General features: G+C 38.9%; 1 protein-coding gene across 2 annotated transcripts in view; it reads right to left on the bottom strand.

Moving 5' to 3' along the window:
* Window positions 1-16,031, bottom strand: part of tbc1d22a (TBC1 domain family, member 22a) — a 116,925-nt gene that overhangs the window by 29,611 nt on the left and 71,283 nt on the right. For both annotated transcript variants that reach the window (XM_079655729.1, XM_079655728.1), the window contains exons 11-12: window positions 13,255-13,330; window positions 6,623-6,750 (exon numbers count right to left, since the gene is read on the bottom strand). In XM_079655729.1, coding sequence (XP_079511855.1) covers window positions 6,623-6,750; window positions 13,255-13,330 — 204 coding nt within the window. The remainder of the gene's footprint in view (window positions 1-6,622; window positions 6,751-13,254; window positions 13,331-16,031) is intronic.

Below are 16,031 nucleotides of genomic sequence, written 5' to 3'. Positions count from 1 at the left end.
AAATTCAAGCTCAATTGGATCACTACTTCACTGCTTTTTACTATCACTCATGTCTACACTCAACTTCTCCACACAGAATAAAGCTTTTTGATGGGTGCTCAAGGCTATGCAACATTTGAGCGTGTGGTATTTGAGTGGTAGAAGAAGTTATACATAAATGGTACTTCAAAAATGGGTTGGGTTTCATTTAGTAACACTAAGAGAACAAAAAGGAGCCGGTTAGCATTTAAACTTTGCTTTTCAGTTTACTCCCTTATAAACAGCCATGCAATTTGTGGTAAGTTAAAGTATAGAGTATATATATAGCTGCTCTGCTATCTCTAACAAATATAAAAAAAAGATGTTTCTTTGGATATATTTACTATGATATCGTCAATGCACTAAAAATAAATATTTTAATCAAATGTAGTTAATTATTTTGGCAGTCACTTTATTTGAAACTTGCATTTTCCCATTCAATATGAAAGATAACTTGCTAGAGGCAGCCAATTGTTAATAATGCAAGGACATAATGGATACAAATAATTAAAAACATTTTAGTTAATAGCTTCACATCCCCATTTAAACTGTTGATTGCCATGCCGTGCTAAGCAATTGTCGAAATGTTTGTAATAATTGCTTGCAAATATTTCACACTACAACCTTCAGTCTTGAATCGTTTTTTAAATCAAAAAGGTTTAGAGGGATTTTGAGTGAAACTTCAAAAAACGGAAAGACATCTGAAGTATGACAGGAAGCAGCAACTTGATAGACTTAAAAGATTGCCAACCATTGGTTTAATCCTAAGAAACGTATTATATATTTTTAATAAGCTTATCATATTTGTCAAATAAAGTACTACAGCTGCAACTTATGATTCAAACTGTCAGTATCAAATAATCGGCCGATTTGAAAAGTTCCAAATCAGAAGATATTCAGTTCCAAAATGCATAAGATCATTTAAGGTTATTTTTCTGACTTTTATTGCAATAAATTGTCAAATATTTTACAGGTCCCAAGGAGTTCAAGTCATCAAAGCCAATGCCGATTAGCATTAGCGCTCGGCAGTGGTTGTTTGCGCTAAACAGCTCCCAGCCTGGTAAATACACCCGTCCATATGGAAAAAGACCATATTTCAGAACCTGAAAATGTCACAGTATCCTTTTTAACAGCCATGCTAATGCTGCCACACTGAGCCACTTGCTAATTTCATGCTCCACGCAACAGGGATAATTTGGTGTCTGTCTGCCTGTGTGTATGCCGGGAAGGAAAGGCATGTTTCTGTCTATGTGTGTGTTTCGCTCTACATCATTCATGTTTAACTCTCTGTTTTTCCTTCTCACGAAGTCTTGAGATCAATAGTGACGAATAGGAAAACAAAATGAAAATCCGACTGAGGGCGAAATGTTTTTTTTAAAAGGAAAAGACAGGAGAAAAATACAGAACTGAAGATGAGGTTGAAGGTAAAAAGACAAAAAGAGAAAGACAGAGAAAGCCTGTCTTGTGCTGGATCAGGCCACTGAACAGATGGCCGCACCACAGAGAGAAGACCACAGCGGAGACATTACAACGCTTAGGTTAAAATCTCCCCTGGAACACACACACGCACGCACAGTGGCAAAGGGCAAGGTCTTTCTGTTTATTATCTGCATTTGTGAACGACCAAAACACGCTAGGGTTTTTTTTCCCGCCAATGCGAAAAGGTTTCTTTCTTTCTTTGCCTGATTTATCGACACATGCGTTGCGGATTTGTCAAAAAAGTCGCATTAATCTAGCTCAGAAATCCAGTTATTTGGGACACGAATGAATAATGCATATGTTCTGGTTTGAAAATGGGCCTTAACAACTGAATCACCAAACAGGTGAGGAAACACAGGAAAACATTCTGACAAAGGAAGGAGCACACGCTTACAAAGCCTTTGATATCATGTGTTACGAAAAAAATTCTAGTCAAGGACAATTTATGAATCCTTAAGGACTTGGAGGGAAAGATAGGATAGAGGAGTACATTTAGGATGCGTTACAAAGGAAGGATATCAAAGCAGAGAGGACACACAAGGAGAAAAAGTTATAAAAAAGGACAGTAGAAGAGGAAAGAGTAGAAGAGACGAGCAGTGTTGCTGACAGCTCGGCTGAAAGTTTCATGAGTGCAAATGGCCTCATATACCTACCAGGTGACAGAAGGTGTAGTGCGTGTTTGTGTGATGTCTGAATGGGCGTGTTATGGGGGGACACGATCCAAAGGACATTCTAAAACATCAAATATTGAAAGGATGGATTACAAGTACAAGGCACAACAACTCTCTTTAAAAATGCATTACTTGTTTCTGTTTTAGACACAATGTAGCATGGTGTACGCATAAGTACTCGTGTTTGACGATAGATTGTCTCAGAAAGAAATGCCATAAGTCTAATTTCGCCTAAACCCAAACTGTTCCCACAATGGAGCTGCTGAGTGCTTTGAACCTAAATCCTTTTGGACCATGTGGCTTAAATAAGGCCAGATGTATGGATTTATACGATTGCATTAGTATACGGATGCAGCGCAACAGTTCTGTCACCAAACTTTCTTGTGGTCAGTAGCCATTGGGAAAAACACCCATAAAACCTTGACGTGAGTTACAACTTTCCCTGGATCACTGTTGCTGTGTGTGTGGAGGTGTCTTAAAGTAGGGATGAAAGCAGAATAAATCAGCAAAATAATTCTAAATCATAATGAATAGAACTTAAACTGCCCAGGGGTGTCAACTCATCCATCACTGTAGCCACTGTGCTGACGCTGTCAATGCTTAAGTTACGCTCAGGAAAGGAGACATGAAATGTAACTGAAAGTCCGGACAAGGTATTATTTTTTTTATGACGCTGTAAATCCATTTCTTTCTAAGCATTACTTTCTAAGCATTACTTTCTGTTCCCCGTCTATATTTCTATGCCAGTCTCTCTGGATTGCTTTCCAACCTTTCCGGCTTTTTCCTTGAGTAGGATAATGATTAGATTTGTCTCTGAGCTCTTCACTACAGACAAAAATGAACTGCTTGTTACTATGGACACCATGCAAAGCTCATGTATAGTGGAGACCATTATACAGCGTGTTAACCACAAGCCTGAGGTAATTATGTGTTCATTTCTTTTTTTGTATTGAGTAATGTAAAGGGCACCACCTCTGATTCCAATGTATGTCTCTTTATGCCTGTCCAAGAAAATATTTCTTCAGATAACCACTTCTCTACGCCTTCTCACTTACCCTGTCAATCAATGAATCAAAGTTCATACTATCTACACCTAACCACACCTGCAATACGTTCCTACTGAGTTCTACACCTCGAGATATTTCTGTCTCTACTACCAATTGGCTTTGGTTCTGTCGAAAGAAAAAAAAGAACATTCCTAAACGGGAGAGCACTGGCCTTTGTTGTAAGGACTGATTCAACCCTCCAGAGTAAAGCATAATGCTATCAGTAATTATGAGCGATGGCTGACCAGGAAGTGGGTTCATGAAGACAGAGTGGTACTGTTGGGTCAGCCGAAGCGTCCTTTCTCGATCCCAGGTGTCCACATAAGTCATGGGGGTGCACTTAAACTCTAGGACTTAAAGTGTTTTGGACTTGTTTCAGGTTTGCTAGTAGCTGCAACAAAATCGTCTTATGTACAGTAATTGAGAAAAAAGACATTGAAGAGCATCTTGGGGATCATTTACTGTAAGTACGCTTTCAGCAATATGGATAATTGGAGACATTGGTAGGGCTAACATTTATTGGTTTGAAATTCTTAAACCAAATGATTACAATTAGGTAATTATGTCTCAAAAGTTGCACCCTTTGCTTGCAGTAAGGTAAAACATGAGATCGTTTTTTTTTTTTATCCTCAAGCAGCCAATAAGGTTTTATCAGCATTCAGGAGACAAACTACAATTGACACCAAAATGAGGTTGGTGTTTTAATTCAAGTAAAGCAAAGAAAGGGAAATACCATCCTTGCTGTAACGTGGCTCTTACCTGTCAGTTGCAATCTTTCTCATTCTGTCCAAAGTTCAGTCGGCTAAAGTTCACAAAGCTTTAGACTCATGAAGATTTAGAGTCATTCAGTGTTCATCCATGCAAGCTAGGGTTGATTGAAGACTGAAGAATGAGCACTACAAATTGGCATTATTTAAATATTTTAAGTCTTTTAAATTCTGTCTATTTTTACTTTGCACTGTCAACCCTTTCTTTCATGCCTGTCTTATACTACCCCACTTTACTCTTTTATCTCGTACCCATCTCCATTTGCTTCCTCTTGCCCATTTACTCACTCCTCAAGGTCTTCTGCAGCACTCAACTGCAATCCCAAAAGTGCATAATTTACATGGTTTCAAATAATGCATTGGCGTAAATGGGAAAAAAACTATACCACATTATAGGTTTATGAGATTTGACCGGATTTGGTTCAACACAACATTGGTTAGCCATGATAATTGCCCTCATGTATCCACAACAATAAACTGTGATGAATTATGCAACACTGTTATTTTCAGTCTCTATTTGTTTGTATCTATAGCCTTTACTTGGGCGGGAAGCTTAGATTCATCAACAGATTTCAATTTGACTAAATCTGGCAAGCCATATTAGGATTTATTTTTTGTTTAATCCGCCTAAGAGCAAGATCAGTGGCTTTAGACAAGCTTTGAGTGAGATAGGACGCATATATGAGGATCATTCTAATGCAGAACCCACATTGATTTTTTCTTGAATAGATATTGTGAGTATTTTAAATTTTTATTCCAGTATACTTCTATGAAAAAATAAAGATTAGTAGTAATCAAGTGTAAAATATCGTGACGCAATGTTATTTCATTGTAGTGTTGCCCCTCCCCCTTGTCTGGTTATTAAAACATGAATAACAAGTCCAAAAGGTATTTATAAGTTCACTGTATTCAGTTTTTTTTTTTTACAAAAAGGTCTCATATCGTTGTTTTTCTTAAAGCACTATTTATTTTACCTTTATTTAACCAGTATCTTCAGTAGTGAGTCATTTCAATACCGCACGACCCTAAAACAAGTTTCACACAGTGACTTCAGAGCTATGGTAATGACAGACTTAAGATTTACAGTTTCCAATGTCATCTCACAAACACAAACATAGAAGGGTAAATATTACGAGAACATATCTTTTCCAATCCCATTTCTACGAGAAATTAAAATATGCAGAGAAAAACAATGAAACCCTGATTGATGCTGGTGATGCTGAGAAGCAGCAGCAGAAAGAACAACGGGGGTTGACAGCCGTTTTACGTACACGTGTTTGTGCAACAAGCTTCCACAGTTGGAATTTGCCACCGATGGAGAAGTTCATTTTGAACTCTACCTCAACTGTTCATTCATCTTCACGGTTTCTCTCTCGACTTTCCCCATCTACTCAAACACCGCGATCGTACACCTTACACTCTCAACCTCTGAATCAGACGGAAAATCCATGACATGTACTCAAGACCTCAAGCATGCGTTCCAGCCTGTGCACACACCCCACAGAATCAATAGCAAACATTAGTGTGTTATTGACAACGCCAACTGAGGTTAACAATCTGGTGTAACTGTAGGCGAAGCCGTGTGGCAGCGGAATGAGCAGGTCCACATGTGGTTGACAGGCATTAAAGAGGCCCCGTTATGCTTTGGGGGTTTTCCCTTTCCTGCAGTGTGTTCTATAGATTTTTGTGAATGTAAAGGCTAAAATCCTAAAGTTCCTAACATAAAAGCACAACACGTATCACAGGAGAGGCACACGATACAAATATCAAACTGATAATGAGCATAATGTCCTCTTTATAATACTGCTCTTGCATTTCAATTCAAGACTTTAATTGTCATTTGTACATAGCTGCAGTGTAGTTATTATGACAATGAACACCTTAGGTCACAGGCTCCTCCAACAGTGCACACAATACAACTGATAATAGTTCAAGTAAATCAAATCAAATATAATATAAATAGTGCAGAATAGTCTATATACAAGTAATTGGAATATTGATACATTGCAATATTCCAATTACTTGGTTTATTTGCACTTCTAGGGTGACACAGTAACAAGCTTTACTTACACACACACACACATTAACAGAGCAGCAGCCATACAATTAAACCACAAGTTCAAAACTTTTGTTTCATGCATGAAAGGGGCATCATTGTAACTATTAATTCATCTTTTACAACCCCTCCCTTTTGAATCCTATTCCCTTTTTTTTCTCAGAATAAATTAAGTCAGGCTCTTTAGCTAACAAATACATGTGTCAGTAGCATGGCTGCATCATGCTCTGTGTAATCAGGACCATCACAGAGAAAGCTGTCATGATTGTTAAAAATAATAATACCTGTGTTATGTTGCACCATAGCGCTTGGATTGGCTGGGATATAATGGATGGAATTACAAAAGCATCACTTCTGAGGCAATCATAGATGTCATTATCAGACAATATGGTCGCTTCTGAGAATCCCATGCAGAGCCAGAAAAGGACACATAACAAAAAGCCCAATAACAGTAGCTGTGTGTGTGTGTGTGTGTGTGTGTGTGTGTGTGTGTGTGTGTGTGTGTGTGTGTGTGTGTGTGTGTGTGTGTGTGTGTGTGTGTGTGTGTGTGTGTGTGTGTGTGTGTGTGTGTGTGTGTGTGTGTACCTGGTATGTGTCCCACAGTCTGATTGTGCAGCGCAGTGGCAGCTCCCTCATCAGGAGGTTGTTCATCCAACGGAAGGCGAACTGCAGGTACTCCACCTCGTACTGCTGCATGTGGCGGTGCACGGACTCTGCCAAAATAATACAAATCCAAATTAAAAAAAACTGAATACGACAGATATATTAAAGTTCCACTGCTTTGTCCGAATACCAGCGAGAGAAAAACCGACGTCTCTAAAGCCAGTCCTCGAGGCAATAGTAATGGTGACAGTAACAAGTGTGAGGATAGACAGATTCCTCTTTGTTAATAACTACTGCAGTCAGTGTCACACACACTTCCTCATAAAAGAGATGTAATTACAGAGCTATCACAATTGTCAGAGAAAAGCCACACAGCAAACTGAGAGGAGAAAATCGAGTGTGTTTGTTGTTAAATAAAAAAACAGCCCAGTGATGAACGGAGAGCATTTTACTGTAGGTCAACCTCTAGGAGCGAGGACATGTTTATGTAAGGTGTGAAGCGCATGTTCATAATTTCTTTTTCACATTATTGCTTTCACTTGGAGTCGATTAATAATGTATTTTTTGTTTATCTCTGTCATGCAAGGTCAATATGTGCAAAACGCCCTGAAGGGTTTTAATAAAATTGTTACAAAGGGGAAGAAAGGTTGTGATTTAAATATTGCATAAGCGCAACACTCATTTTAACTCTTTAGTATACAGATATGTATGTGATTTATTGAATAAAACCATAGATACTGTTACTAGGGACACTTATCTATCCTCCTATAACTTAAACCCAAGACACTTTGCCTTTTGAATGTGTAACAATACATGATTCCTCTGCAGAAAAGTGATTTGGCAGTTGCTAAAATGTTTTTATGTATATATTTCAACAAGGACCATGCATACAAATACATTAATATCAGAAAAGAGAAGATATGAATTATGCCAGATTATAGCTTATAGCTCATTTTCATCTGCAGTCCTCAGGCAGGTACATAACAATCAGCAAACACTAAAAACATTGCATAATCTCTATCACACAAACAATTATAAAATATGATTTAAGAACAGGTCAATCAAATAATACATAGTACAGTTCAAATAGAATACAATTAAAATACAGTTAAAATGCAAAAACTCAGATTACAGTGTAATTAATGTTGGCATGACTGGTGTTTCTAAGGAGTATGTCAAATAGTTGATTACCTATCTCTTGAATATTAATAATGCCTCCATAATTTTGTGTTTAGTCTTTTAAGGCTGCTGCTGCCAAACCTCAAGCGAAGCAAGGGCTTATAAAGAAATGACATTAATTGATGAAATTGGCCGTTTATTGGAAAGAGAATTACTAACCCGTCATCACTGTGACGATACAGACTTTGGCACAAGAAGAAAAGCCCGGCAATATATCAATGTATCCCCTACAAGAAACCCAGTGAAAAGTCCACAACATATAATGTGTTTGTACATTTATCTTTAAGATATAATATAAGATAGATCTGAATCTTCAGTTCAAAATGAGTTTTTAGCAAACGTTATTCTCACACGAACAATGTAAGCTAAAGAAATGACCATGTTTATTGCAATGAGAAAACATGTCCGTTTGTGTTACTGGCTTTTTGATGCATTTGTTTTTATTTGGAAAAGAAATGTCTTACGATAGGAGGTATGATGGAGTTCTAAGTGCACAATAGTGTATTTAACTTAACTCTGGTGCTGATAGCAGCTGAAAATTAACACAATACCCAGTCAAGGCTGCAGTTTGCACTCAGTTTGTCTCATTAGGCTGGATTTTTCCAAATATAAACATGGCTTGGCTTTTAGACGTGTTCATACGTCTCCTTTTACCCATGACATATGTTTAGTTTCCTCCTTTTTTCTATGATTGGTTCATTTGATGTCCTCACTTGGAACAAACCACCCAGAGAGAGAACCATACGTTGCGTGTGGCGATCGCAATATGTTCTCAGCGTGGAGTTCAAACACCAGTGTCAGTGTCGCGGCACGAACACTCGGTGACGAGAATGAAATGAGGGGAAGAAATGTCAGTTGGAAATGTGCCGCATATACCAGGCTTTGACACTGACAACGGCTGCCTTTGTTCGCCTCTCTCTTCATGATAAATGTTTGTTTTATGCTTCTTTACATAACAAAAGATTAAAAATACCACTTGGTATTCAGCGCCTCCCTTATTCAGAGTTATCAAACCTATGACACTCATTCTCTCACACACGCACATTTTACAATAGAGCTGTAATTAAAGAGCTGTCTATGATAAAAAGCCAGTTGGGGAAGAACTATTGCATCCCCTCACTCTGTGCTCTTCATCAGGGCTGAATGACTGACACACACACACACACACACACACACACACACACACACACACACACACACACACACACACACACACACACACACACACACACACACACACACACACACACACACACACACACACACACACACACACACACACACACACACACACACACACACACACACACACACACACACACACACACACACACACACACACACACACACACACACACACACACACACACACACACACACACACACACACACACACACACACACTTTAATAACTGAGGTTTTATGTAAGATATTTTTCGAGGGCGAGTACACATACTCTAATGCTCTCAAACACTTGAATGACACCTGCCTTCCATGTTTGACATTTATGCACGCGCACTCCTACCACACGAGCGAGGTGTCGAGTAAACAAAGCTTTTGTTTTACATTCTTCTCCGCAGTTTAATTATCACATGCTGCTGTAAAGCATAAACAAGGCGAGCTCATTAACAGCGAATGCATCACAGTGACATATTGTAGCCTGCTGCCAAACAGAGAGGGAGAGAGTGGAACAACTTTAGACAATGTTAAATTACGCTAATGAACTTGCTCGAGCTAATATTAGCGACTTCGCCAAACACATGGAGGGAGAGGTGCGCGGCGGGGAAGGGAATCGTTTGTCACGAGGAGTTATCTCGGCGGGAGAGGAATCATAAAAGGGAAAAAAAGAAAGAGATGGAATGAAGCGTTAAAACTTTGGACTTTTTAACTGTTGGATGCCGTCCAGCTGGAGCCGAGTTCGGCATGCTGGGTAGTTAGGACTGAGGGAGGTCGAGGATGACATATTATCTCATAGACAATGATTGACTGATGAGTCTTGTCTTGCCTCCCACTGCTGGTTAAAGTTGAGGACCGAGGCCACAGTGCCGGCGAAAGCCTGCTCCCCACAGCGGACTGAAGCCCGTGGCTGGTGCAGTGTGGGTGGACAGCAGGAGGTCAAAGGTCGTACAGTGACTAGTGAGCGCCTCTCAGGATTCTGCTGACGAGGCCAATTCTGCCCGACTTCTTTTTCCTTTCTACAAACGTAATTACAGTTACACTTCCTGTTCTGCTAACGGAGCTGCTTTATTTTCAATCTGTTCGTTGTCATTTCCTTATTTATTCACTGTGGATTATTCTTATCGCTTCATGACTCTATAAGTATAGTGTTTATATGTATAAAAAGAGAATGTACTCATCTCATTTATTTCCTCTCTTGAGTAGAGCTTGAAACGAACATTACTGGAGTAAGAAATCAATCAACAGGATCCTCCTTTTTACTAGCGCTTCCTTTCTGTAACACATATACACACTAAGTCGTACAGATGCAAGCCATGGTAGCAACTGCTGCGACAAAAAGGAAAATTATCCTAGCTTTTTTTAAACCTAACAAATAAAAACAGCTTTTTTCTGCATTTCATTATGCAATAGTCTTGAAATCCAGCTATCAGTCTTCTTTTTGTTCGTTTTAGTGCAGGCTGCAATGGGGCGTCCTCTCATTTGCATAAACACATTCACTGTTGGGCAATTTGCATGTTGATGAACTTGTTCTAATGCATGGTTAGATATAAAGGAGAGATAAAGAGATCAGAGGAACATTCACGGCACGTTGACTAAACAACTTGTCTTCTGAGGAGGTACACGTGCTAACATCAAACAATGCTAATGGGAGTTATCTTCACTTATTACAAGTGGGATAATTACTGTGGGGAACAAGCAGAGACAAAGACATTACAAAGTAAAAGCCTTATAACAACTTCACTGTTGCAAGAATCAAAGTAAAGGAATGAATGGGTTTGCTTTTTGTTGTTTTTAATACATCCTCTATATAAATGACACTTCTAATGACACCTAGATCAATCAGTGGTTAGCCAAGAAACAAGAAATAAAAATGGAATATCCACAGAAAATATGAATAAAACAATCTTGTTGATTTGTCATTCTGGGATTTCAGCAGCAATTCCACGTCTTAATTCGATATCAAACCTCCTAAATTGTTTGTGTCTTTAGACTCTCAATATCTATTCATCATTTTATGTTTCCTGGGTTTATCACGTATTCCTACCAATACATATTTAAAAGTTAGAGGGAGGGTGAAAGGGGAGGAGAAGCAGGAGGAGTAAAAGTGTGTACAAATATGATATTGTCATTAAAACTGCCCATTATCTCTCTGTGAATGTGCAGTATATGTATGGTGCAGTATATGTATGTTTTCCCTGAATCAGACAAAGTGGTGAAAGATTGACAGATCAGCAATGTCCTCTCCTGACTGACCCTACTGCACACAATAATGAAATTATAAGCACTGAGCCGAGGTCAAAAAACCTCCCTCCTTCCTCCTCTATAGATCCTTGCCTCCTCCCATTGGCTTAACAAATACCCCATCAACTACTAATGTCCCTGTATCGGATACCCAACTGCTAAGAGGCTGAAACATGACACCCATAGCAACAGCTAAAGCATTTCCCTTGCCTTATGGGGAAGGTTACCACCTCGCTCTAATGGGTAATAATACATTAATTTTGCACTAATTCTTTCCCAACAAATCTAAAATGAATGAGCTGCAAGATTAAGTACCATTAGCTCTGATAATGTAATGGATTGGGAATCTGAATAGAAACATACAAAACACATTAACACAGAGAGGAAAACCATAAAAGACATCATAAAATTGGATCATACAACGCGGGAATTCCATCAGGATGGATGGTATATCCGAAGCGGTAGCTAAAACACCTTCCTGTTGTGAAGAAGACAGGGTCTCACCCTTTATCCAACCCAGTGGATAACCCAGCATCTGATAAGCGCTGATGGGTAATTTTGAAAAAGATGAGAGGCCATTGTTCCCAAAACAGATGCTATGTCGACAGCGGGGCGAAAAACAATCCTGTAACACGAGATAAAAGCTATCTGTGATCTCATTAGGTGTGGTAATGTCAAGCTAGCGAGGTATAAAATGGCTCTGCCCCAACTATGATGACAGGGCACTTATGGAATAAGATACAGTAAAAACGTCAGGTCATTTTTTATGTCTTTGCTGTGCTGTGGCGGTGCTTGGGAGGACTTTGCTTCTTTATTTTTTTCCATTAAATTTTGTTGAAAATACACCAACCCTAACCCTAGCCACTTGGAACAACAATCTCGCACATTGCCCTTTCTACCGGCAAGTTCTTTGCTGTCACGGTCACACATGTAAGCAGACAGGCCTGCATATGCACACTAACTTTCTCTGACATTCACTTCTTCCCACCCCCCCCACCCACGTCTATCTATTTGAATGCAGCGGGTGAGTCCTCCCTCCCTCTGGCCGACAGAGCGGGTGACAGGATGGTTGGACGGCTCCAAGGTTAGCCAAGAACATGACCATTGTACAAAAGGCTTGCTGTGTTAGACCTTGTTCTGCACACTGCTACCAAATCCAATGCCAGTTTATTTTGGATAGAAAGCCATCAGAAAACATATTCACGCTTATTGTTTTTGACAAGGTGTAAAAGAGAAGGGGAAAACAGAAGAAGAAGCAGCGTCGCTAATTAACACTAAGGAGCTCTGTATGAGTACACTCAGTGTGCATACATTAACTTCCATCCCTCGGCAAGCCATTGTTTTGCGTTAATAATCACCAACACGTTCACATTTCCCCCGACAGCCCGGTGTAATGACAATCAGCCATCGCGGTGTCGTGTAACTACATAGCGCGGAATAAACAAGGCGTGAAAGCAAATATAACTTCCTGTTGTTTTTCTAGTTCAAACACATGAATTCAAACTATCAAAGAAAGCTAAAGTGTTAAGAAAACTGTAAGGGGGAAACAATTATCCTCATTAAGGCACTATTTGAAGTAAAAAGAGGCAGAAGAAAGATCTCCTAAAAACCTTATAACACATTCCCGTTCTGCATGTTTACATCTGTGTGAATACATGTTGGACTTTTTCATATTTAGATCATTTTTAGGCAACATGTGATTTTATTAATTTTTTATGAAAGGGGCGAAAATAACAGATATAAAAAATAATTCAAGAAAGAAAAATGAGAAACGTTCCTGAAGGAAGCTCATTGTCTTGCATGTTCGATGTGAAGCAGACCAAGTGATTCAAGGGGTATTTTGGATAATAGTTGCTGTTTTAAGGACAAGACATGAAATAGAAAAAAATGGCAGATATACAGAGTAAAGAATCAACTGGAAAGACAAAGAAGTGAATGGAAATCAAGTCGAAAAAGGCAGAGCTGTGAGCAGAAAGTGTTTTATGGATGGGTAGAGGGATGGTTGGATGACTTACCATCAATCCTGCTGACCAGTTCCTCCAGGGCCTTGACTTTCCTCTGGATGCCTGGCTGGGCAAATGTATAGTTGTCCTGAGGAGGAGAAAAATCAGTTAGGAGTCAATATGGGCCAAGGCTCCATCATTAAGGGCGGAAAAACGTAAAATGTTCAATCTGTAATCTGTCATTTCTCGAATTAATGCATTCCAAAAGTGAATAGTCGCTGGCATGAAAGTGCTTTTGCTTGCCTACATCATTATAAGCAACCACAAGGAGCAAATCAGTAAGTGGATAATACTTCAATGACCACATAGCGAAAAGTGCAAGGAAAAGCAATAAAATCAAGAGCTTAGGAGATCAAGCAGATCTTTGTCAAACATGAATATTTGTCACACTTTCACAATTTCTCAGACGTGCTGTGAAATTGAGCCCTCGTTGACTAAGCTAACGTGATTAGTTTCACATTGACGTTTCGGAGCCGTTTGGCCGGAGAGTGGAAGGGAAATTTCAGTGTTTCACTTCGGGGATTCATTTTCAGAAAAATGCAATGGCCATTCAAGATTCGAAGTGTGTGCAAAGGCTCTCTGTGTTCACACCTCACACAAAGCCTTTCTTTAAAAACAGAAAAACACTGGCATGACAAAACGAGAGTGGCTGCGGCCTTGAAGACAAAGTAAAGGGCTCGCTGTGAATGTGGCTGAAAGAACATAACAAGTGAGCCGTGATTTGGCCAAGGCCTCCAAATCAGCGTGAATTCGTGAAATATTCCAAAGATGTAGAGGCCTTCATTTTAACATTGTCCCGTTTTTTTGTTTAAGCAGAAATGGTTTAAATAGTAAGGTTTTAAAGAAAATACATACTGGAAGTAAAGAGTATACAAACTGATAAATGAGACTTGGATTTTACTTTACCTGTTGTTTGAGAGTTTGAATGCTAAACACGGCCGCAATGTAGTGAAATTCTTCAACACTGTTTCTAGATTGTACACCATGTAGGTATGTGAGAAAAGATGTCTTCAAGAGTTCAAGGTAATAGATGTGAGACATGAATCATTTCTTTAACGAGCTACATTGTGTGCAATAAAAGCGTTGTTACATTCCAAAGACGTTATGTCAATGGTTTCTATTCAAACATTTATTTTCAATGCATTCCTGGCTGTTACGTTGTTATGCAAAATTGCTTTTTTATATGTTTTGTTAATGTGAATGGTCATCTCCTTCCTTATGTTCAATCCGCTCTGTGTCTTTGTAAGGCAAGGCAAGTTTATTTATATAGCACCTTTCAACACAAGGCAATTCAAAGTGCTTTACAAAAAATGAAAGAGATTATGAAAATGGCATTTAAAATCAGTCATTAAAAATAAAATAAAATAAAAGAAACATAAAAAGAAAAAGAAAAAATACATGGATAAAAGTTACAGTGCAGTTTAAGATGTGTGAATAGTTCAATTAAAAGCAGCGGCAAAAAGAAAAGTCTTCAGCCTGGATTTAAAAGTAGTCAGAGTTGCAGCGGACCTGCAGGTTTCTGGGAGTTTGTTCCAGATATTTGGAGCATAATAACTCAACGCTGCTTTACCATGTTTAGTTCTGACTCTGGGGACAGAAAGCTGACCAGTCCCTGAAGACCTGAGAGATCTGGATGGTTCATAATTTAGCAAGAGGTCAGAAATGTATTTTGGGCCTAAACCATTCAGTGCTTTATAAACCAGCAGCAGGATTTTGAAATGTATTCTTTGACACACAGGAAGCCAATGTAAAGACTTCAGAACAGGAGTGATGTGATCCACTCTCTTAGTGTCAGTGAGGACTCGAGCAGCAGCGTTCTGAATCAGCTGCAGCTTTCTAATAGATTTTTTAGTGAGACCTGTGAAGACACCATTACAGTAGTCAAGTCTACTGAAGATAAAAGCATGGACACGTTTTTCCAAATCCTGCTGTGACATTAGTCTTTTAATCCTAGATATGTTCTTTAGGTGATAGTAGGCTGATTTAGTAACTGTTTTAATGTAACTGTTGAAACTCAGGTCAGAGTCCATGACTACACCTAGATTTCTGGCTTTATCTGTTGTTTTGAACATTGCAGACTGAAGCTCAACTTTTATACGTTATGCCTTAGCTCCAAAAAACATTACCTCAGTTTTATCTTTGTTTAATTGGAGAAAGTTCTGACATATCCAGTCATTGATTTGTTCAATGCACTTACTCACTGTTTGAATTGGAGCATAGTCTCCTGGGGAAATTGTTACGTGCATTTGTGTGTCATCCGCATAGCTATGGTAACTTATTTTGTTGTTTTTCATTATCTGAGCCAGTGGTAGCATGTAGACGTTAAAGAGAAGAGGCCCCAAGATGGAGCCTTGAGGAACCCCACATGTCATATTTGTCAACTCAGATGTGTATTTACCTATAGAAACAAAGTTGTTTCTGTCCTTTAAGTAGGATTCAAACCAATTTAAAACTGTTTCTGAAAGTCCCACCCAGTTTTCTAGTCGGTCTAGTTATATATGTTGTGTTCAACAGTGTCAAACGCAGCACTGAGATCTCATAATACTAACACTGAAGTTCTGCCACTGTCTGTGTTTAAGTGGATGTCATTGAGGACATTTACAAGAGCAGTCTCAGTGCTGTGGTTTGGATGAAAGCCAGACTGGAACACATCGAAACAGTTATTTAAATGCAAGAAATTACTCAACTGTTGAAAAACAACTTTTTCAATGATTTTACCTATAAATGGCAGGTTTGATATGGGCCTGTAATTGTTCATTACTGAAGCATCTAGATTATTCTCTTTTAAG

Source organism: Notothenia rossii (genome assembly GCF_949606895.1).
Source record: "Notothenia rossii genome assembly, chromosome: 10".
In the NCBI taxonomy this organism is placed as follows: Eukaryota; Metazoa; Chordata; class Actinopteri; order Perciformes; family Nototheniidae; genus Notothenia; species Notothenia rossii.
Note: the sequence above shows the minus strand (reverse complement) of the source record. Positions and strands in the feature narration are given on the sequence as shown.